Below are 23,710 nucleotides of genomic sequence, written 5' to 3'. Positions count from 1 at the left end.
TGGGTCTCCAGCTGTTTTTAGACTACAACTCCCATCATCCCTGACAACTGGCCCTGCTAGCTAGGGATGATGGGAGTTGTAGTCCAATAACAGCTGGAGACCCAAGTTTGGGAAACCCTTGGCAAAATGGACCAGGGGTCTAACTCAGTGTTAAGGTAGATTCCTATGATTTTAACTACATTTCTGAAAAACCAGCTTGCAGGACTGCACTAGGCCCTGAGTTACGGCAAGCTCACACATGGCCATGGACTTTCTGAAGATCCATTTATGGCTTTTTAATGTGCAAAAGGGGAAGATATTCCACACAATTTGTCAGCAAATGGAAAAAACCATGGCTAAAAAAGCCACCTCTATTGGTCTGTCACCCCCCCCCCCCAACTGTATTACCTGGGTTATGAAGGTGCCCTAAAGACGTTAAAGCAAAGATTATGGGATAATGCACACAGTGACTTGCGATCTCGATCACACGCAGTCTGTAGTCCACTGGCAGTAGGAGTACAATATGGGCATGTCTTTAAGTTAACATCTTACATTAAAAACCTGACAGTACCAACTTATTGAAGGCTTTTCACCAAAGCCAGACTAAACGTCTTTCCTTCTGCAGTGCTGGATGGCAGGTTGAGAGGAGTTCCCTACCAGGACAGACTTTGCTCGTGTGCTCAAGACATCGATTCCATAAAACATATTTTGTTGCACTGTGCAAAATATGAGCAAGCCAGGGCTGAACTGATATTACCCTTGCTGGTACCTTTCCCGGGGAAATCAGAGACTCACTATGTCAGGTTCCTATTGGAAAACGCTAGAACATTAGCAGTGGCGAAGTTTTTATCGGTGGTTGCAAGAACCAATGATCCCTATATTCTGAACAAAATGCTTGTTTAACCTGGAGGTAGGCTGTATGAATTGTGTATGGCTTTGTAACAATTTATTGGGTCTCTGGACCTTAATAAAGGTTGTTGTTGATGATGATGATATTCCACACACACACCACCCATGTCTCATGTGCTTCTTTCCTCTCTCTCCTTATGAATTTCATACGGGATGAGCTCCCGTTGCTCGGTCCCTGCTCCTGCCAACCTAGCAGTTCGAAAGCACATCAAAGTGCAAGTAGATAAATAGGTACCAATCTGGCGGGAAGGTAAACGGTGTTTCTGTGCGCTGCTCTGGTTTGCCAGAAGCGGCTTAGTCATGCTGGCCACATGACCTGGAAGCTGTACGCCAGCTCCCTCGGCCAATAAAGTGAGATGAGCGCCGCAACCCCAGAGTCGGCCACGACTGGACCTAACGGTCAGGGGTCCCTTTACCTCTGGTTTTCTTTGTAGGTGTGATTTTTCTTTTTTTATCTTTGTTTTTTGTTTTGCTTTGTCTTGTTTGTTCTGCTTTGTTTTGGACTTTATGTTTGTAATCTATTTTTAAAAATAATAAAAACGAAACAAAAACCCACTTTCAGCCCATGCACGATAGCTCAGTCATTAAGAGCATGAGACTCTTAAACTCAGGGTCACGAGTTCCAAGCCCCATGTTGGGCAGGGAGATTCCTGCATCGCAGGGGGTTGGACTAGATGACCCTCACGTTCCCTTCCAACTCTACGGTTCTATGATGTCAGTGTACTTAACCCTCCCACTGAAAGTGATCAGACTTGGAAGGCACATCATCACTTTAGTTGGGTCATGCACTTTTTGTGTAGAGATTTACCTCCACTCCCCACGGCTCCAAAGGAGCCCGGAGGAAACCTAACAACAGATAAAAACCAGTCACTAAAAAAAAACAGCCACTAAAATGCATCCGTAAAAACCAGCGAACAGTGCCACAGCCATTACAAACCCTATAAAAACCAGAAAAGAACAACAGGGCCTCGGTGGAATCTCAGAAAACTAAAGTTAACTCCCCAAACGTTTGCCAGGGAACGATGGTTCTTTCGTATCTCCAGAAAAACAAGCAAGCCAAAAGACAGGCCTGTTGAACTTGCCCATCTGGGGAGTAAATTGTTTCGGTGAGGGTGCCACCACCAAAAAGGCCCTGCCCGTTGTCCTGGCAATTCCTCAGCATGGCTCGCTATGGACAGGTTGATGGGGGAAATTCTGAGTGCACGAGAGCTGCCACCACGGCAAAGAGTGAACTCACCAGGCTTCACAGTTTGGAATGGGCTCCAGTTTGGTGTCTCGCGATGCCCTCCACGCCCGCTCACGATCTTCATTCCTAGTATCAAAATGAAAAGATTGCAAATAGGGCAGGGTGCGTACAGGATCAAGAATGAAGTTATGGAGAAGCTTCAAGCATACGCTCGTGCTCCCCACCACCCTACCTTATGAATGAATTTTATTATTTCGGTCACAGACCAGTTCCAGCCCACATACAATATCAAGGAAGTCATAAAACATGATAGGGATACATTTGAATTTGCAATTAGGTATAAGAGGGACAATACAGATATAGCAACAGTTAAAAAAATATATAAATTAAAACTCAGTCACTAACATATAACCTAAAATTAACATTTAAAACTGTAATCGTTATGATAGCACAGCTTGTTCCCTAAGTTTTATGGCAATCGCACAGACTTTGGCTACCCTTAACGTGATCTCAGGATCCTTGTCCTCTACCAGGGATTTCAGACATTGAAGTTCGGATTCATTTGGAGATTTTGCATAGCAGGGGTGATAAATACGGAGCGTATATCCCCGTAGAAACCGCAGCGTAACAAGGCACACCCTACCTTATGATTAAAGTTCAAACTACATGTTAATCAGAGTTGATTCTATGCATTGCCTCCTCCCCAAAACCCAAACCCAACTGGGAAAAGCTGCTTAACCCCTTTCCACTCCTACAGCTTTCCTGCTCAAGAGCACACCTATCTTTCCCCCCAACAAGTGTAAAAGCACCCAGGGGAGGTCCGTTTTGAGCTGAAAAATGAAGAGGGAGGGAAGGGTGAAGCACCTTGCACCCTTCTGCACAGATGCAGCTCACGCCAGGGCTGCTGTGTTTTGAAAATGAAGCAGAGAGAAAGAGAAAAGAATGGATAAACTCTACACCAGAGGCAGACTCAAGAGCTTATAGGAAACTTAGGGAAGGAAATGTGCAGCCGTCTTTACCAAAGCTGACAACTAGAGGTCAGTGTTCTCTCAAAGTTAAAGCAGGCGACCGTTTCACCAACAAATATAAGAAGTTTAAATGCTGCTCCAGGAAGTGAAACTTTTTACCGCTATGTTGGCTTGGAGGTGATGCCCAGAGCCAAAGGAAGACAACCATGAACCGTAACTCTGTAAGTTGGATGAGACAAGTGCCTGAAATCTTGGAGTGCAGCTGCCAGTCAGTGTGGACAATACTGAGATGGGTGGACCAACAGTCTAGGAGTTGCCGATCAGAAGGTCGGCGGCTCGAATCCCCGTAACGGGGTGAGCTCCTGTTGCTCGGTCCCTGCTCCTGCCAACCTAGTAGTTTGAAAGCACGTCAAAGTGCAAGTAGATAAATAGGCACTACTCCGGCGGGAAGGTAAACGGTGTTTCCGTGTGCTGCTCTGGTTCGCCAGAAGCGGCTTAGTCATGCTGGCCACATGACCTGGAGCTGTACACCGGCTCCCTCAGCCAGTAAAGAGAGATGAGCGCCGCAACCCCAGAGTCGGTCACGACTGGACCTAATGGTCAGGGGTCCCTTTACCTTTTTTACATTCCCCTCAGCACACACAAAAACATCTGCTGCCTGATTAATCTGAGCATCTTTCTAGACAGCCTGTTGTTGTTGTTTAGTCGTTTAGTCGTGTCCGACTCTTCGTGACCCCATGGACAGGCACTCCTGTCTTCCACCGCCTCCCGCAGTTTGGTCAGGCTCATGTTTGTAGCTTCGAGAACACTATCCAACCATCTCATCCTCTGTCGTCCCCTTCTCCTTGTGCCCTCCATCTTTCCCAACATCAGGGTCTTTTCCAGGGAGTCTTCTCTTCTCATGAGGTGGCCAAAGTATTGTAGCCTCAACTTCACGATCTGTCCTTCCAGTGAGCACTCAGGGCTGATTTCCTTAAGAATGGATGCGTTTGATCTTCTTGCAGTCCATGGGACTCTCAAGAGTCTCCTCCAGCACCATAATTCAAAAGCATCAATTCTTCGGCGATCAGCCTTCTTTATGGTCCAGCTCTCACTTCCATACATCACTACTGGGAAAACCATGGCTTTAACTATACGGACCTTTGTCGGCAAGGTGATGTCTCTACTTTTTAAGATGTTGTCTAGATTTGCCATCGCCTTTCTCCCAAGGAGCAGGCGTCTTTTAATTTCGTGACTGCTGTCACCATCTGCAGTGATCATGGAGCCCAAGAAAATAAAATCTCTCACTGGAGACAGCCTACTTTTATATAAAAAAAACACACTCTAGACATTTTGCCTATTAAAGTTTGCATCCTTGATTCAAACATAAAAGATCAATGTTGGCAGCCTCCTCTGTGCCCGAGGCAAGTGACTGTAGGCCTGAGTTGCTTCAACTTCCTTTTTTTAAAGAAAAAGAACTTTCACTCGAAGCCCCACAGGAACAGCAGTTCCGGTGTGCAAATTTCATCTTTTTCTCACCCCCCTTCTGCCTGGCAGTCTGAGAGCATCAACTATACAGGAAAAGAATTAACACAAAGATATGCCGCTGTCAAAGGAAGCCACCCTGAGTCCAAATGCGACCGCAGGCTTATCTTGCAGGGACTTGGGGGAAAGGCAGACAGAGTGGCAGATCCTCGTCCGACTGCAGCGGCTACCAATTAATTTCCGGGTCCAATTCAAAGTGATGGTTTTGACCTATAAACCTTAAACGGCTCAGGACAACAATACCTCAAGGACCGCTTCTTTCTATCTCAACCTACCCAGACCCTGAGATCATCTTCTGAGGCCCTCCTTCGTGTGCCCCCTCCTCGACAGGTCAGGAAAGTGGCAACACGTGAACAGGGCCTTCTCTGCAGTGGCTCCCTGTCTGTGGAATGCTCTCCCCTGGCACCTTCGTTATACACCTTTAGGAACCAGGCAAAAAAGGTTCCTTTTTAACCAGGCCTTTGGTTGATCTGTTTTACATCCTATACCCTTTTAAAATGTGGCTCTTTTCTGGGTTGTGTGTGCGCGCTATTGAGTTGTTTTTATTCTGATTATATACTGTATGTTGTTATTTTTTATGTGAACTGCCCTGAGAACTCCGGGTATAGGGCAGTATATAAACTCAGTCTATCAATCAAAATAATAATAATTTAGCCTGGAGGTGAAGGGCTTTGTTGCAGCAATGGCTGAGAAGGTCCCAAGTTCCATTTTCAGTATTTCCAGTTAGGGCTTGGAGTGTTCCCAGTCTGAAACCGTGGAGAGTGGCTGCCAATCTGTGCAGGAAGCACTGAGTTATGTGGACCAACAGTCTAATTCTGTGTAAGGAAGTGTTCTCTGTTCCTAGCCGAAGATGTGAAGAACAGGTCTTTCTCTGTATCCCACTCAAAATGGGAGTGTGGTCAGTGGTGGCTGGAGACAGGGTCTTCCCTGTGGTGGTGGTGGTGTTGTTGTTTAGTCGTGTCCGACTCTTCGTGACCCCCTGGACCACAGCACGCCAGGCCCTTCTGTCTTCCACTGCCTCCTGCAGTTTGGTCAAACTCATGCTGGTAGCTCTGAGAACACTGTCCAGCCACCTCGTCCTCTGTCGTCCCCTTCTCCTTGTGCCCTCCATCTTTCCCAACATCAGGGTCTTTTCCAGGGAATCTTCTCTTCTCATGAGGTGGCCAAAGTACTGGAGCCTCAGCTTCACGATCTGTCCTTCCAGTGAGCACTCAGGGCTGATTTCCTTAAGAATGGATAGGTTTGATCTTCTTGCAGTCCATGGGACTCTCAAGAGTCTCCTCCAGCACCATAATTCAAAAGCATCAATTCTTCGGTGATCTGCCTTCTTTATGGTCCAGCTCTCTCTGTAGTGGTACTCAAGTTATTAGACACTTTGCCCCATGGGATTTGGGCAGCTCCCTCTCTTGCTGCTTCCACAATCCCAGCATGTTCACGCTTCTGTCTTAATAATAATAATAATAATTTTTATTTATACCCCGCCCTCCCCAGCCAAGGCCGGGCTCAGAGCGGCTTACAAGCAATAATAAAAATTATTTATTATTTAGCGACGTCTACGCTGTTACTTGGTCAAGTCCACAGAATGGAAGATGGCAGGATCTCCAAGGATGCGCTCTACAGGGAGTTGGCTTCCAGCACCACGTGTGTTGGCAGGCCAACTCTGCGTTACAAAGATGTCTGCAGATGGGACACAACGGTTGGCAACACCAACCACACCATGTGGGAATCCTTTGCAGATGACTGCAGTGCCTGGAGACAGTCAGGTTGTGCATCCGTCGCAGTGACCAGAGGAGGAAAAACCGCTGGGAGGAGTGCAGACGGAAGAAAGGCTATGGTGCAAAAACCAGGCGCCTTCCTCTGCCCCAGCTGCAACAAAACATGTCTCTCCTATATCGGTCTCTACAGCCACAGCAGGCACTGAAACTCTCCAACGGTTTGACTTCACCTGCAAAGGCACACTCCTCCATCGTCTCCCGAGACAGAAGTATGCCAACAACAGTACAGTACAGACTTCCCTATTCTGGCAGAGATTTGCCTTGACAGGTAAATAACGTTGTGATTTGAAGATGTGTTTTTAATCTGCCGTGCCTGTCTCTGTTCTATTCTGCTGCTGCTGCGGTTTTATTGCAAGATTGCAATTTTAAGTGATGCAAGCTGCCTCGAGTAATCCATATGCATCAGAAGGGAAGGGTAAAAAACAACAAGTGTCTTATCAAATAAATAAATTCCTGGGGACAAATTCCCAAGGAAGGGTCCAGCTGCTCCACACTGGGAGGAGACGGGGAAATTCCGGGTAGGCCTCACGTTTGTGAACTGGTGAGCACAGATAGAATCTGATTTAATCAAAAGGGTTTTAAAAATAGGGAACAATTTGAATTTTAAAAGCTCACATAAAGAGCAACTGCCCTCTGAGTAAAGGTTGCAGCATTTGGGCCTCTTTGAGATGGGAGACATCATAGAACTGTGGAGTTGGAAGGGACCCCGAGGGTCATCTAGTCCAACCCCCTGCAATGCAGGAATCTCAACTCAAGCATCCCTGACTCATGGACACCCAACCTTGGCTTAAAAACCTCCAAGTAGTCCAAGAGTCCACAACCTCTTGTGGGAGACCGTTCCACTGTCAAACAGCTCTTACTGCCAGAGAGTTTTTCCTGCCGTTTCGTTGGCATTTCCTTTCTTGTAACTTGAAGCCACTGGTTCGAGTCCTACTCTCCAGAGCAGGAGAAAGCAAGCTTGTTCCCTCTTCCCGGTGACAGCCCTTGAGATATTTGAAGATGGATATCGCACCTCCTCTGTCTCCTCTTTTCCAGGCTAAATATACCCAACTCCTTCTGGTTTCTAGACTATGGTTACCAGATTTTTTTCAATGAATCCGGGGACACTTTTTTTCCTTTGAAGCTGAGTAGCGACAGGGAGTCAGTAGAGGGGATGGTGAGGCAAAAGACCCTGGGCCCAAGCACACCTGCATATTGTATAAAGGTGCAAAGTCCTTCTTTCGCACCCTGTGAAACATAAATGCGCAGTTTTTAAAAAACGGGGCAATGGCGTGCCACCCGCCTGTGACTCCCAAGCCTTCCCTGATCTCCTTCCCCCTTTGTTTTGGCAGATCGGGGGAGGCTCAGGAGTCGCGGGCAGGCGGCTGTTGCCCAGTTTTTAAAAAAACTCTGCGCATTTATGTTTCGCAGGGTGCGAAAGAAGGGCTTTGCACCTTGCCTGGCAGAGAAACTGCGCGCTTTGCGCCCCTCCTGGGCAACGGCCACCCGCCCGCAACTCCTGAGACTCCCCCGATCTGTCAAAACAAAGGGAGAAGGGGGCAGCAGATCTGTCTTGCTGGATGTCCCCGGTTCACCTTTGGCAGTGGCGGTGGCAGCGAGTAGCGAGCCCCTCCTGAAGCCAGCCAGAGCCAACAGAGCTACCAGGCTGGCTCCGGGCTGCTGAGACTGCCGCTGACACATTTCCCAGGGACAGATTTGCAAATCCGGGGACGTCTGGTAACCCTATTCTAGACCCTTGATCATCTTAGTCGACCTCTGCACACATTCCAGCTTGTCAATAGCCTTCTTAAACTGTGGCGCCCAGAACTGGACACAGTATTCCAAGTGGGGTCTGACCAAGGCAGAATAGAGTGGGACTATTACTTCCCTTGATCTGGACACTAGACTTCTGTTGATGCAGCCTAGAATAGCATTAGCTTCTTTTTGCTGCTGTGTCACGATGCATTGGGGCAAAATACAGTCCTCCTGGCCATGGGTATAGCCAGGATTTTTGCTGAGGGGGCGCAGGACCTTGGGGGGGGGGGGGGACAGAACTGAGCCACCTGCGACTTGGTTGGTATTTTTATTAATTTACTTGATCTACGGAGGGCAGCAGCCCCCCGGCTACGCTTATGCTCCAGGCTTTTCTATTGGGCCCTTTGGCTTTTCTCCAAGCCACACTCCTCTCCGCAGGCCACATTTCGCCATCCCTTCTTTGCACCCTTCCTCGAGTGTTTCCACCTGGCTGAAATGTGCCCCTGAACTCTGACAACACCTCTTGCTCACCTGGGAACAGAGGACAGAAGTGTGCAAATGTCTGTAGGAAGTAGCCAGCTACAGAAAGGTAAATTTCACATTCGTCGCTTTGCTCGCCCCGCCTCCTTTTGCTTCTGGCCCTGCCCATTATTGGCGTGTGGCCCCCAGAAGACTGCACGGACGGGAATGTGGCCCTTGCACTGCATGTGAATCCGAGAACGACAAGCGCAACGCAAACGGGAGACAGGGCTCAGTGGCAGACTAGGGAAATAGCAGCATTTCCGAGAACAGATTGTGGGAAAAATTCAGCCGTGCAGAATATCCTAAATCCGAAACACAAACACGCATCCGAACCCAAACAAAACTGAACACCCAAAGCTTCCAAGGGCCTCCGCACTCTGTGAGGCACAAATACCAGACCATCTGCTCAAGATGGTGTTTACACTTGCTTTGTTAAATACTCCTCCAATTAGCCACCAGCTATAAACAAAGCTTAAGCACATGTCTCCTCTGAAACGCGGCAGCTGAACATCAGGCAGCAGAGGGAGAGGGAACCTCCAAAACTTGCCTATAAGAAGAGACCAGTGGCCCATCTAGTCCAGGAACCTGTTCTCACAGTGGCCAGTCAGATGCCTGTGAAGAACCCAGAAGTAGGATTTGAACACGAGACTTGAACCCCTCCTGTGGTTTCCAGCAGCTGCTTATCAAAAGCATTCCTGAGTCGGACCATGGAGGCAGAACAGAGCCACCACCATAGTGATCAATATCCCTCCCCTCTACGAATTTGTCTAATCCTCTTCTAAAGCCATCCAGCTTGGTGGCCATCACCACCTTCTGCAGTGGCAGGGAGTTCCATAGTTTAACTGTGATGAAGAAATTTCTTTCCTCTCTCCTGAACCTTTCAACGTTCACCTTCACCGGATCTCCCCGAGTTCTAGCGTTCTAGAGGAGTTAACCTTCCGTATTTTGCTTTTCGAGAGTACTCTGCGTTAAGACTGCATTGCCACGGTTCTAAGTATCCAAGCAGGTTTGCTAGGTAAGACGTCTGAAAATTTCCAATAATATAAGAATGCATTCTGAAGGCTGCAAAAAAAAAATAAAAAAATATTTGCTTTTTTGCTGCGTGTCTGGGTTGTTAAAAGCAGTGGGGCGTCACTGCTGGAACAGAAAGTCACTGCATGACTTGACAAAATAGGATGGGTTCAGTTAAAAACCGTCTTTGAAGAAGCTTTTAAAAATATGCTGTATGGGATGTTAAATGTTTATTCCCCCCCCCCCCCGTTGTGTTTTAGAATGTATTTATGTATAAGTTCTTCAGTGTAAGATCTGTTGGGTGGCAAGTGACTAATAAGTCAAATAAATGAATACTGTTATGAGGGAGAAAAGGACTTCTCTATCCACCTTCTCTGTGCCATGAATTATTTCATAAACTGTTATCGATCTTACTTGCCTTTTCTCTTAACAAAAAAAGACGTAATGGCATAATAACCTATCGGCTTCCTCTTCCATAGTTTCAAACCAAAATTAGCTGACCCTGCCCACCTATGATTAGACTCCTGCTAATCGCAATGGTTACGCGGGACACGGGTGGCGCTGTGGGTTATTACAACAATCCTGCCAATGTTTTTATCTGTTTACAATTTATCTGTAACTATTCAATAAACCGGGACACGGGTGGCGCTGTGGGTTAAACCACAGAGCCTAAGACTTGCCGATCAGAAGGTCGGTGGTTCGAATCCCCGTGACGGGGTGAGCTCCCGTTGTTCGGTCCCAGCTCCTGCCATCCTAGCAGTTCGAAAGCACGTCAAGTGCAAATAGATAAATAGGTACCGCTCTGGTGGGAAGGTAAACGGCGTTTCCGTGCGCTGCTCTGGTTTGCCAGAAGCGGCTTAGTCATGCTGGCCACAAGCTGTACACCGGCTCCCTCGGCTAGTAAAGCGAGATGAGCGCCGCAACCCCAGAGTCGGTCATGAGTGGACTTAATGGTCAGGCCCCCTTTACGTTTACCTAACCGCAATGGGCACCAGCCTCCACTGGCCCAGGCCCTATGACACAGGCACAGGTAGGCAGCGTCCAACCCCCCAACCCGTCCCAGTCTGTTCCACATACCACGAGCAGCTGCAGCAGCAGCACCAGCAAAAGCAGCAGGGGTTGTTGCGTCGGTGGTTGCTGGCGCGTCGCAGTACTGTCGGAGAGGTCTCATGCTGGGACATTGGAAGGGGTCTCCCCGCGTACTCTGGCTCTGGGTACTAGGGAAGGAAGGAGAAGGAGAAGCGTGAGACGTCACACGGAGCAAGCCTGTTTTCTCCTGCTATGGAGGGTAGGGCTGGAACCGACGGATTCAAGGTACAAGATCAGCATCGAGAAGAACCTTCTGGCAGTAAGAGCCGTTCAAAGGTGGAACGGACTCCCTAATCCACTGGGAAGGATTGTGGGAGCCCCCAGAGCTGATTTGGGGAGGGGGGGATTTGTGGGGAAACATGGGGGTAGGATAAGGAGGGGAAGTGCCACTGCGCAAGAAGAAATTGTCCCGCTCCCACAGACACATAGGTCATATTCACACCGTATGTTTAAAGCGCTTTGCAGGAAGCCACAACTGTTTAAAGTGGCTCTAAGTTTAAATACTGCTTTAAATGTATTCTTAGGGCCTGTTTGTCACAGGCAGTATGAGCCTAGATGAATCATTGGTCTGACTCCTGTAAATCTAGCTGGTAACAATTCTTGCCGAAACTTCACCAGAGCTGAATAGAGCTGAATAGCACTTATATTCCACCTCTGGGGCTTTCTAAACTTACCATTCGTAGTGGCACAACCGCTGTTTGATCCAATGTTTTTGAGGGTGAATTTGTAGCTGACTGCCTGCACATTTGAGCACATGTTACTGCTATTAGAGGGCAAAGGGTTTTCCTTTCTATGATAACGACGGGTTGTGCCCAAATTGGAGAAAATAAATAAATCTGTGGCTGTAGTCACATCACATCCCTTAGGTATCTTTGTGTTGCTTCAGTCAGCAGAAGCCAAGAGTTTTTAACATGCACGTGGCGACAGCCCTTCTGCGGCTTTTCAAAATTTTATTCAGTGCCGAGTATTCTGGAATTCTAATTTTGTGGGAGCACAGGAGATTAGAAGAGGAACTATGTGTCTGCCTGAGCTACGACGAACCTTGCTATTGTGATGTAATGTTGTGTGCAGCTAATGTTTGCAGTCATGGGCAGCATTCTGACTCAGGACCCTCAGCTTGATCCGCTGCCTCTCTCCTCTGAACCGAGCCACAAACTTGCAGCTCGCACCAATCAGAGGGAAAGTGGCAGGAAACACATGCCTTCCAAACCACATCCACCAACCCCAACCCCCCACTCCACACAGGAAGTGGGACGATACTTGTACACATGCCATAAAAAATACTGAGCACCCATTCCTGTTCTTCTTTCACAAAAGTCAGATTTTTTTAAATGGAAGAAGAAAAAGCTCCCCCTGGTTATACTATTCTGGAGTACTAGCTGAATAATGACGTCATGTGGCAACATGCTAAACATTTCCCCCAAAACCGAGTCAGTGGCAGGAATGCTCCCGCTCAAATCAAGTTATGACGTCAAGGTGCTACGTAGCCAATCAGATTTGACTGTGTTCTGATGTCACCCGAGACCGTGTGACCAATTCAGGAAGCGTTGTCTCACTCTTGAATAGTTTTTACCCCCTTTCGATGCAACGAAGGGGTGAAAGAAACCTCTAGAAGGGGAGCCCTTCCCAAGGTTGTCAGATTAACCCCAAGCCTGACCTTCCTGTAAGACAAAACCAGCAGCTCACCTGCTTCCCCACTTCATAAACCGCCGGCATGGGCAGTTCTGCTCTGCCGTTCTGGCCCACCGTGGCTGTTGTTTCTGGCCAAGGGCTGGCCACACGTCCCGTTGACACTTGCCCTTCCTAGGGCCCCTGCGGTTTATGGGATGGCACCTGTCGGAAGAGAAAGGCAACACCCCATCAGTGTCATCACAAAGCAGTTTCTTCGCCGAGGGAGTTGAACCTCGCATACCAGAAAAGGAAGTAGCGTATTATCGTTTTTTAGTATCTCAACTTATCTCTAATGCCTGGGGGGTGGTTAATTTTAAAACCACAACACACACACACACACACACACACACACACACACACACACACAATGAACCTCTGAAGCAAAGAGACTGATGATCCTGCTCATCACATGTGAAGAAGAGAGGGGAAAAAAGGTGCTAGCTTGTTGTCTGGTGTGCAACAACATGGCTTCGGATGCTCATTGGAATGAACATCCTATTCAAAGTCACACTGCTAAACTACATCCTCACTTGAATATGATTCCGATTCCCAATCTACTTCCTAATCCGTAAATGACACACGCCTACTATGTCTGCTCATGAATATAGGTCTCCTTAGCTGAATTGGTGGGAAAGAATGTAAATAACACAGTATTATTATTACATCCTGCTTATGTGTGGGGCGGACAGGAGTTCTAATCCAACCACACCTGGAAGGCCACAGGTGCCTCCATGATCCCTGGCTGACCATGTTCACCAAGGACAGGACAGTGTTCTTCTACCCTCTGGCGAACATGATGAGCTTTCCTCCAAGTCTTGGTCCTACAGAAGTGTGGGCATGTGAGTGTGGTGGTCCCCCTCCCCACATTTTAGGTTGGAAGGAGGGCGCCATGACTGGCTTGGCACACTCCATGTCTCCATGTCTCTCCTGGAAGAAAGGGAGGTGGGGCATTTCAGTGGCTGATGCTCTGCAGAGGAACTTAGGAACGTAGCACGTTACCATACACAGAGACAGACCATTGGCTCACCTAGTTCTGCATGATGTAAACGTGGAAGAGGCTCTCCAGGGTATCAGACAAGGGTCCTTGCTAGCTTTGCCTGGAGAGATCGAACCTGCGACTTGCCTCTGCCCAGCCTTGGCCAAGTGGCAGCGGAAGGGAGGGGGCAGGAACCTGGCAAGGCAACTGCGGTTGGCCAAGGCTGTTGGCCAACTCGGTGCACAAGTTTCCCACGCCGGCCTATGCGCAAAAAGAAATAAAGCCAGATCCCTGTCCTCTGCTCCATAAGTGGGGAAGCTCAAAACCTGATGGCAGACCCATGATAAAGCACATTGCACTAATGTTGTTGTTTAGTCGTGTCCGACTCTTTGTGACCCCATGGACCAGAGCACGCCAGGCACTCCTGTCTTCCACTGCCTCCTGCAGTTTGGTCAAACTCATGCTGGTAGCTTCGAGAACACTGTCCAACCATCTTGTCCTCCGTCGTCCCCTTCTCCTTGTGCCCTCCATCTTTCCCAACATCAGAGTCTTTTCCAGGGAGTCTTCTCTTCTCATGAGGTGGCCAAAGTATTGGAGCCTCAGCTGTCCTTCCAGTGAGCACTCAGGGCTGATTTCCTTAAGAATGGAGAGGTTTGATCTTCTTGCAGGCCATGGGATTCTCAAGAGTCTCCTCCAACACCATAATTCAAAAGCATCAATTCTTCAGTGATCAGCCTTCTTTATGGTCCAGCTCTCACTTCCATACACTAATAGAGATAAGTAAATGCTCCCAGCCCTTCATGCGCAACACTGGTACAACCTGAAAAGTGTGACAGCTTTACAGCAATGGAAGGGGACTCTTTCCCCTGCAAACATTCTTCATCATCAAATAGCCGATGACCTGCAGGTGTGGAAGTCATCACAGAGATATGCTTCTTAAAGCCTCAGATACGAAGCATTTTAACAGAAGTCACTCCAATGGAGTTTACGGTATACCACAGCATCCTCACAACAACCTTGGAAGGTAGGTTAGGGTGGTATAAATACGTTTGTTAAAAAAATGAAGAAATGGGTGCATGAAATTCCAGAGGTGTTAAGAACCCAACAAGAGCAGCAGTGCTGTCATGTTCTTTGCTGATTCAGACCAACATAGAACTGGAATAATAATCAAGAGGGTATTTGGAGAAGTCACAAAGCCTACATAACAGAATCAGGTTCCTACAAATTTAGGCATCTGGAAACCTGGGAGTTTCCCACTCCTGTCTTAATGGGGCAATGCTGATTAGAAAGATAGACTTCTCGGCTGCACACATAAATGGGGCAGTTGCAATGATGGTTTTCCATACAGAACCTCTCATTAAAGGGTAAGGGGAGGGAGGGAGGGGGAGAGAGAGAGAGAGAGAGAGAGAGAGGGGGTATTTAGCTCTTACTATTCATTGCAAAAAACTACTTGGGACGGGATGTTTCGCTTGCCATTTCAGCTGCCTCCTTCCCAGGAGCACAAATCTGTGGGCCTAAGCACCGATCACGCAACCCGAGCAGCTCCATGGGCCATTTGCACATCCGACGCCCTCTGCTGCAACTTCGCCGCATGACCTTGCGCCACAGAGTGGCGCAATCGCTGGATTGTGCAGGCCGGAGCAGAATCTGCGTGGGACTAGGAACCGTGTCAGGAGCGGGGCAAGCCAGCCCCTGAGACGGCCAATTAAAAAAAAGATAAAGAACGAAAACTTCCAAGTGGCTTGCTGCAGCTGCACACCACACAAGACAAGACGAATCAGTCAGCCACCAAAGAGTCTGGGGTCAATGTTGGTCCCTTTAACTCCCTCCCTGTCCCTGCGATACTGACAGATGGAGGCTCCACGGTTGCTGAGCATTTCATGCATGAGATATTTTATAAATATGCCTAAAGTTTTTGAGGACGGGTCCAAAAATGCAATGTGGGAAAGAAACAGGTTTGTCTGGAAACAGGGGTTTGTGCACCAGTTGTCCGATTTAGCGGAATCATATAACTGTGGAGTTGGAAAGGACCTCCAAAGATCATCTAGTCCAACCGCCTGCAATGAAGTTTCCTGTGAAGTGTGTAGGCCCTGACAAGTCAAGCTACGTACAGAAAAGCCCTGAATCAGGGTGGGGTGGGGATCTGTGGTCCTCCAGATGTACCCGGACTACAACTCCCATAATCTCTGGCCATTGGCCATGCTGGCTGGGGATGGTGGGAGCTAGAGTCCAGCAGAACCTGGAGGGCCAGAGGTTCTCCAACCTGGATGTAGCGCTGGGAATGGGGACCGTGCAGCACTCAAGATGTGGCTGGACTCCATCTCCGATCAGCTCCAGCCAGAATGGCCATAATAGGTAGGGATGACAGGAGATGGAATCCAGCAACCTCTGGAAGGTCACAGATTCCTCGCCCTAGCCCTAAATGGTCATAAAATCATAGAATCGAAGAGTTGGAAGGGATCCCGAGGGTCATCTAGTCCAAACCCCTGCAATACATGAATCTCAGCTAAAGCATCCATGGCACATGGCCACCAACCTCTGTTTAAAACACCTCCAAGGTCCACCACGTCCCGAGGAAGATTGTTCCACTGTCAGAAAGCTCTTCCTGTCGTTTAATCAGAATCTCCTTTCTTGAAACTTGAAGCCACTGGTTTGAGTCCTAGCCTCCATCCTCCATGGGACAGGCCTTGAGATATCTGAAGATGGCAATCCTATCTCCTCTCAGCCCTAAACATGCCCAGCTCCCTCAACCGTTCCTCATAAGGCTTGGTTTCCAGACCTTTAGTTATCTTGGTCCCTCTAGCTCAGTCCTACCTACCTCAGAAGGCAGTGGACTCGCCTTCACTGGGAGTTTTTAAGCAGAGGTTGGATGGCCAACCTGCCAGGGGTTCCTTAGCTGAGGTTCCTGCAATGCAGGGGGTTGGATTAGATGACCCTCGGGGTCCCTTCCAACTCTACGATTCTTTGATACCCTGACCAAAATATACCCCAGCATTTCACTTGGGGCACCTGCTAGCCAATACCTTACGAGCTGGATACACTAGGCACTCTATTCTGGGCTGCATCAATAGGAGTATAGCATCTAGATCAAGGGAAGTAATAGTGCCACTGTATTCTGCTCTGGTCAGACCTCACCTGGAGTACTGTGTCCAGTTCTGGGCACCACAGTTCAAGAAGGACACTGCCAAACTGGAACGTGTCCAGAGGAGGGCAACCAAAATGGTCAAAGGCCTGGAAACGATGCCTTATGAGGAATGGCTAAGGGAGCTGGGCATGTTTAGCCTGGAGAAGAGGAGGTTAAGGGGTGATATGATAGCCATGTTCAAATATATAAAAGGATGTCATATAGAGGAGGGAGAAAGGCTGTTTTCTGCTGCTCCAGAGAAGCGGACACGGAGCAATGGATCCAAACTACAAGAAAGAAGATTCCACCTAAACATTAGGAAGAACTTCCTGACAGTAAGAGCTGTTCGACAGTGGAATTTGCTGCCAAGGACTGTGGTGGAGTCTCCATCTTTGGAGGTCTTTAAGCAGAGGCTTGACAACCATATGTCAGGAGTGCTCTGATGGTGTTTCCTGCTTGGCAGGGGGTTGGACTCGATGGCCCTTGTGGTCTATTCCAACTCTATGATTCTATGATCCCCCCCCCCCCCTGTATTTTTATTAAAGATTTTCTTGATTTACAAAGGTATGTGCAATGTCTCTCATATTTTTCCCCCACATAACACCCCCCCCCAAAAAAAAAAATTGGTTTCATTTGTTGAGACATTAAGAAGAATGGGGGAAAGAGGAGTGGGGTTGGGGGGTGATGTTTCTATTTTACTTAATATATGTGGGGTTTTGTGTCAGCGTTGCTTATGCGAGTTCTCTGCTGTTCACTTGTGTTCCTTTGGTGGTGAGAGAGGTTGGGGTTGGCCTAGGGTGTGGCTGTTCATTTGTGGTTGGCTGTGGTGGTCTTTGTTTTTGTGTGTGAGTGGGGTGGGTGGGTGTTTTGGATCAGGCTAGCCATAATGATTTGTATGCTGTTGGTGGATTTTTGTCATTGTCTTGTTGGGCTGTGTATGTGATAAAGGGGAGTCATACCGGGGTGAAGGCGTCTTCTTCTATTTGTCCCTGTGTCAGTTTCAGTTTATTGGTTAATTTTTCTAGTCAGGCTGTTTCCCATATTATTCGGTACCATTGGTCCATGCTTATTCCTGACAGGTCTCTCCAGTGTCTGGTTATGATGTTTCTGGCTGCTGAAAGTAGGTGGGTTATGAGTTCTTTGTGGTGTAAGTGGGCATTGTTGTCTTGGAAGATGTTTAGTAGGGCCATTTCTGGGGTGATTTCTGATACTTGCTTGGCTATTTTAAATATTTCTCGTATGACTGTTGTCCAGAATAGTTGGATTTTGGGACACTCCCACCACATGTGGAGGTATGTGACTAGGCACTCTATTTGAGATTTTAAGAGACAGGGACCTGTCCTGCCACTGAGCCATGGCCCTGGTATGAACAGCTGGCTGTGGAGCATTTCCCAGCTCTACTGCATTTGCACATGGGGCAGGGAGAGAGAAACGAACCGCTTTCCTCCAGTTTCAATGCTAGCCTTCTTGCCACTGCCTCTCCCTTTCATGCAAACCATCTGTAAAGCAGCCAGAACCACCACGACACAAAAACTCCAAAGCTGAGTCTAGACTCTCTTACTTGCACAATGCAGCACAGGCTGGGGGCGTCAAACACGGGACCTGCCTGGTGTTCTGCTCCTTCCTCAACATCCTGCCAGTAACCTCGGCACGGAAGTCAATCACCACCTTCATATTTGAAGGTTCTGTCCAGGCCTTGCCAGCACCTCGGAAGGTGGTGGACTCTCCTTCCTTGGAGGTTTTCAAGCAGAGGTTGGGTGGCCACCTGCCGGATTCCTGAGCTCCAGTTCCTGAACTGATGGATCTATGATTCCATCTCCCTCCCCACCAAATCTTTGCCAAGAAATTCCAAATCCCCCTGCTGACATTTATTAAAAGCGAGCCACTCTTGTCATTTTGCACCACCTGCAGGATGTTCCCCATGTCTTTTGAAAGTTATTAGTAATTTATTAAAGTTATAACTTCCTCCCGTTCCTCCCAAAGGAGCCCAGGGCGGCATCAAGGGCTGAACCTGCATCAAAGACAGCACATGCTGATAAAAACTGGTTTTAGATTTACAAAGAAATAAATAGGGATGATCGCTTCTTAGGCCATGATAATTTTAATACAGAAGAAGCATATTCTTTTCTTTAATTCATCGATGTGAGGCCTGAAATGAGGAAAAGCAATTATAGTGTAAATCATGCAAGTTCTGGAATTACTATATGTAAATATGAAAAATGCAAGAAGATTCAATCACTGTATAGAATGGGAGGGGGGACAAAACTCATTTCTTACTTCTATAGCATATTGCTAAATAAACTGCAGCAGACAAAAGGGTGGTCCTTCGGAATTCATGTACATGGTATTAACTTAGTGTTTGGATTGTTATGAAAAATGCTGTTTTCAACATTGTATTTGGAATATGCATGCCTTTTTCCATTGTATATAAAGTATTGCTTAAAAGTGATATAAATGACTGAAGTTTTTAAAAAAAGACAGCACATGCTTTTGTGTTAATGCCCTCCTTATTCCATAAACTGTTACCAAAGCGGTATCAAGAACTTTTCCATTGCTCCCATGATTGGTGTCTAAGGTGCTCAGTTTATACCTATGAATTCCACCACCATCCCATCAAAAAATTGTGGTATCCTCACCAGAACATCTCCTCTAGGCACCCCGGCCCTGCAGCTCAGGGCATCAGACAAATGTCTCTTTCACCAAATTTGCACTATGGGTCAATGATACTGGCCCCGCCTCACAGGGCTGTCGCATGAGATAACAACATTGCCAAAGCACTGAAAGGTGCTTGATAAAACTACAGTGACTAATGCAAAACGGCTGTTGGCAAAGACAAGACACGCTTCCGCTTGGACCCCAAACAAACAGGATGTCAAGATCACCTAACTCAAGCACCTTATGGTAAACCTTATCTATTCATGGCATCGGCTTCTGAGAACAGGGCTGTTTCAGGGGACGACTCTCAGCTGGATGAGAAAACTTCAATGCGCAGAATAAATGAAGGGGGGGAAAAGACCCATGCCACCAAATGTTAGGATAAAAAGGCTTAGCTTGGAATCCTGTTATGCAATTCTGTTAACATCTGCCAAGCTGACGACAAACTCTGTGGATTCCCTCTGCGGCTACGTTAATATCAAAACCAGACACATGCTCCCATGAATCCCAGGTGCTTGCCTCACAGAATATATTAACACCACACAGCGAGAAGCTGGAAACCAGGCCAATTCAGCAAGCACAAGGATGTGAGCTGGGAGAAAATTGGGGGGGGGGGATTAGCCAGACCACACCCGAAGAAACAGATGATGGCAATTAGAAATCGGATTGGGATTTGGAAAAAAAAAAAAATAGAAACTAGCAGAGCTGTAAAAGTCTGGGATCATCTCCCTGGAACAGCTGTGGAATAAAGAACCTCAATGCACCCAAGACAGCGATAGGAGCCTTTACGGAGAATATCTTGCCATTTCTATTCCGACGATGCCCATTCCAGTTACAACTGCAAGGAAACCCTTGCCAGGACGCAACAGGGTTTTCTGGTATTTTTCCAGCCCTGGAAAATGGAACAACGTTCTGGAACAGCCATTCCTAGCTTGTAGCTAGTGTCATACTGCGTATGGGCTCTGCTGACGCAGCTTGAGGCTTCTACGTGAAACCTTATTTCCTGCGCTTGTGTTGCCCTGCGAGAAATCAAAGAGGGGAAGAGAAAGCCCTGAACGATGTCTCTGCACCTTCCGAATTGCCAACAGCTTTCCCAGCCTGTTGCAAGAGGCCACCTGAGATTCTCTCCTGTGTGAGAGTTTGAAAGCCCTTTGTGCCGTTGGCTGTCCGAGGCAGGAAGAGGCAAGGATAAGACACAAGGTGGAGGAAACGGAGTTGAGAAAGAAAGACAGGGAGAGGAGTCTGGAGGGAGAAAAAAAAGGGAGATGGGGAGGACTGCGCAATGGCATCGCAGAAACCTGTTGCATGGAGGAAGTGCTGAAACTGCATTGGAGGCTGATGCGTCTACATGGGAGAGAGGAACCTCCTTGTACTTCCTGGCCTAACCTGTGTTGACCTTCCCGCAGGTGCAAGACTGACCAATATACTCCTGGGTTGCTAACCTCATTTCCTACCTCCTCCTTTTTCATCCTCACCTTGGGAGAGGAGACATCTTTGTGTGTCTCTCCTGAAGAGATGCGTAGCTCAAGGCGACTCCACCTTAGGGAACTTTCCCAACCCACATGCATTTCCTGTAATAAACATGGCTTTCTCATTCTCATGTCCAAAGTCTGTTTTGGGGGTCTAATCTGGCCCCTGTGGCAGTCTTATTTCCTGGGGTAAAAATCCTGAAAAAAGCTCAATAACTTTGGTTGGCCCTTTGGTCGGCCCCCATGGCCCTTCACTTAATCAAATCCGGCCCTCATTGAAAAAGGTTTGAACACCACTGTCCTAAACTCAAGATCTCTATGTGATTGCAAAGTGTGCCCCTCCAGCAGGGATTTAAGTTCTGCCAAGCATTTAAACATCAACCCCCCAAAAGTGGGGGGGGGGGGATGAAACTCAGATGGGCTGCAGAAAGAGAAGAGAACACCGAAAAATAAAGGGGGTAAAGAGAGAACGGAAACAAAAAGTACACACTGAACAAAAAAATGGCAGCAATAATGTTTTAGTGTAGTGGTGCAACCCAGATGAGCTAAAGCATGGGTAGGCAAACTAAGGCCTGGGGGCCGGATCCAGTCCAATCGCCTTCTAAATCCAGCCCATGGATGGTCTGGAAATCAGCATGTTTTTACATGAGTAGAATGTGTCCTTTTATTTAAAATGCATCTCCGGGTTATTTGTGGGGCATAGGAATTCGTTCACCCCCCCCCCAAAAAAAATATAGTCTGGTCCTCCACAAAGTCTGAGGGACAGTGGACCACCCACCTGCTGAAAAGGTTTGCTGACCCCTGAACTAAAGCGTAAAATGCAAGAATGGCCCTTAAGAGTTATTCATTCTCCAGTCCTGGCTTTTTCCAATTGATGGGCAGCCAGTGGCACGGGTGGGGGAGAATTTATTGCAGGCTTGGAGAGGAGATGGACGTCCTGGGACCACGACAGGGAGGGAGACCTAATACTGCCTGCCTGCCTCTCCATCACTGCCTTGCTGCCTGGGTCAGCAGTCGAGGCAGAAATAAAATACGCTTTCTGATCTTCTCCTCCGTAAGTGTTCTAGGGGCTCACTCAGTGCTCTTCTCTGATCTGCCACTTCTGACTCTGTTCAGTGAAGATTTCAGGGTGGGGAGGGGGGAAACAGAACAGAGGGCCTTCTGGATGCAGAGCGTGTGCACCGTGGCTTGAGTGACAGCCTCTTCCTAAAAATAAATGTCTGGAAAGACGGACGTCTTTCTAGGGGGCCCTAGAAAGCTTTACAGAGTTAAGGAGTGCAGACATATGCAACCTTCCGTAATTCATAGAATTGTAGAGTTGGAAGGGAACACGAGGGTCATCTATAGTCCACCTCCCTGCAATGCAGGAATATTTTGCCCAACATGGGGCTCGAACCAACAGCCCTGAGATTAAGAGTCTTTTTTTTAAAAAAAAGATATTTATTAAGATTTTACAAAATGAAAAAAGAAAAAAGAAAAATACAAAATAAAAATAGTTAAAAAACAATTCCATCTTTCCATCACTTATTTTTCATTTGCTTATTTCCCGGACCTCCTCACACCTCCCTTTTTTGTATTCCAATTCAATTTATTAGTTCAGCAAATCCTTTCCTTCTTTGTTTATCCTAGTCTTTAATCTTAAAATATTATAACATTAAATTTTTACCTGTTAATAATCCATTTTTTCATATTCCTTATAGCGTTATAGCTAAAAACCACTTAACTTTTTATCCAACATCATTCTAACATTCATTAATTTTACAATATTTCTGTAGATAGTCTTTAAATTTCTTCCAATCTTCTTCCCCCGACTCTTCTCCCTGGTCTCGGATTCTGCCGGTCATTTCTGCCAGTTACATATAGTTCCTTCATCGGCCATTCTTCCAGGGTGGGTAGATCTTGTGTCTTCCAATACTTTGCAATAAGTATTCTTGCTGCTGTCGTGGCATACATAAAGAAAGTTCTATCCTTTTTTGGCACCAATTGGCCTATGATGCCCAGGAGAAAGGCCTCTGGTTTCTTCAGGAAGGTATATTTAAATACCTTTTTCATTTCATTATATATCATCTCCCAGAGATTAAGAGTCTCATGCTCTACTGAGTAAGCTATCCATCATGAGCCTTCATCCACCCATCTTCCCCACAAGTCTTTACCTAACCCATCCTGGAAGCAGAAGGCATTGGGGAAGATGGAGTGTACAGAGCGATGTGGAAAGGTACAAATTAGGAGGGAGGGAGCCTCCTCGCGGTTGGAGAAGTGATGCATGCCGCTGCTGCTTTGGTTGGAAAAGCAGCATGTGTCCTGCTGCAAAACAAGACTGGCCCTGCCTACTCCAACCAAAATTTCTAAAGTGCATTTGAAGTAGAGATGGCTCAGTTTGCATTGAAAGGAGAATCTACCTATTCTGCACTGTCCAATGTGTGAACCAAAACACAGGCATCCCTTTGAAATGTGCACTTCTCTGAATATCGCAATGCAGTTCTCCACACAAGCAATGTGTACAAAAAAATGCATATACTAAAGTGTGCATAAAAAACACCCATCCCTAACTTGAGGCCAGAACTAGTGATTCATCATAAAACATGGGAATAGGGCTACTAATTCTGTGTTTGCCTCTGAAGAGAGGGAAAAAAGGGACTGGTCACTTGCAGGGAAGAACCAATATGTGTGTGCGGGAAGGCCAGGGAATTAACTATTCCTTTGGTCATTACAGGTCGTCTGAAACTGGTCCTCACTCTAGCTGAGCTCCAAGACCATGTTTCCCAGGGAAATGGGGCAAGTTGCTGCCGGCGAAGGGTTAAGCACACACAACACAAAACGATTCCACTTCCTTCACCTTTAGAGGCAAACGCAGGATTGGGAACTCTACATTTGTTGATGAGCATCTGGTTTCACCATTTGGGCAACTCCTTCCTGTCATTCAGCAGCCTCTCTATGCAACTCTGGACTTCGTTGGTCAGAGATGAGGCTCGCACGAGCATTTGCACAATCTCCTTTCCCAGAATGCAACAGAGGAGAAAGAAGCTAGCCAGGTTCACTGCAACGCTTTCAATTGAGTATTTTTTAAAAAATACACATAGGAATTTATTTAATCTCAACTCTAAATATTCAATACAGT

The 23,710-nt window shown here is 47.2% G+C and overlaps 1 protein-coding gene across 3 annotated transcripts in view; it reads right to left on the bottom strand.

Moving 5' to 3' along the window:
* The window catches only part of RGS19 (regulator of G protein signaling 19), a 66,555-nt gene that overhangs the window by 6,624 nt on the left and 36,221 nt on the right, over positions 1-23,710 (bottom strand). For all 3 annotated transcript variants that reach the window (XM_028735461.2, XM_028735462.2, XM_077929385.1), the window contains exons 2-4: positions 12,384-12,530; positions 10,686-10,825; positions 2,126-2,200 (exon numbers count right to left, since the gene is read on the bottom strand). In XM_028735461.2, the coding sequence (XP_028591294.1) occupies positions 2,126-2,200; positions 10,686-10,825; positions 12,384-12,413 (245 nt within the window). In that variant the 5' untranslated portion in view covers positions 12,414-12,530. The remainder of the gene's footprint in view (positions 1-2,125; positions 2,201-10,685; positions 10,826-12,383; positions 12,531-23,710) is intronic.

Source organism: Podarcis muralis, chromosome 5 (genome assembly GCF_964188315.1).
Source record: "Podarcis muralis chromosome 5, rPodMur119.hap1.1, whole genome shotgun sequence".
Lineage (NCBI taxonomy): Eukaryota > Metazoa > Chordata > Lepidosauria > Squamata > Lacertidae > Podarcis > Podarcis muralis.
The sequence above is the reverse complement of the archived record's forward strand: the minus strand, read 5'-3'. Positions and strand labels throughout refer to the sequence as shown.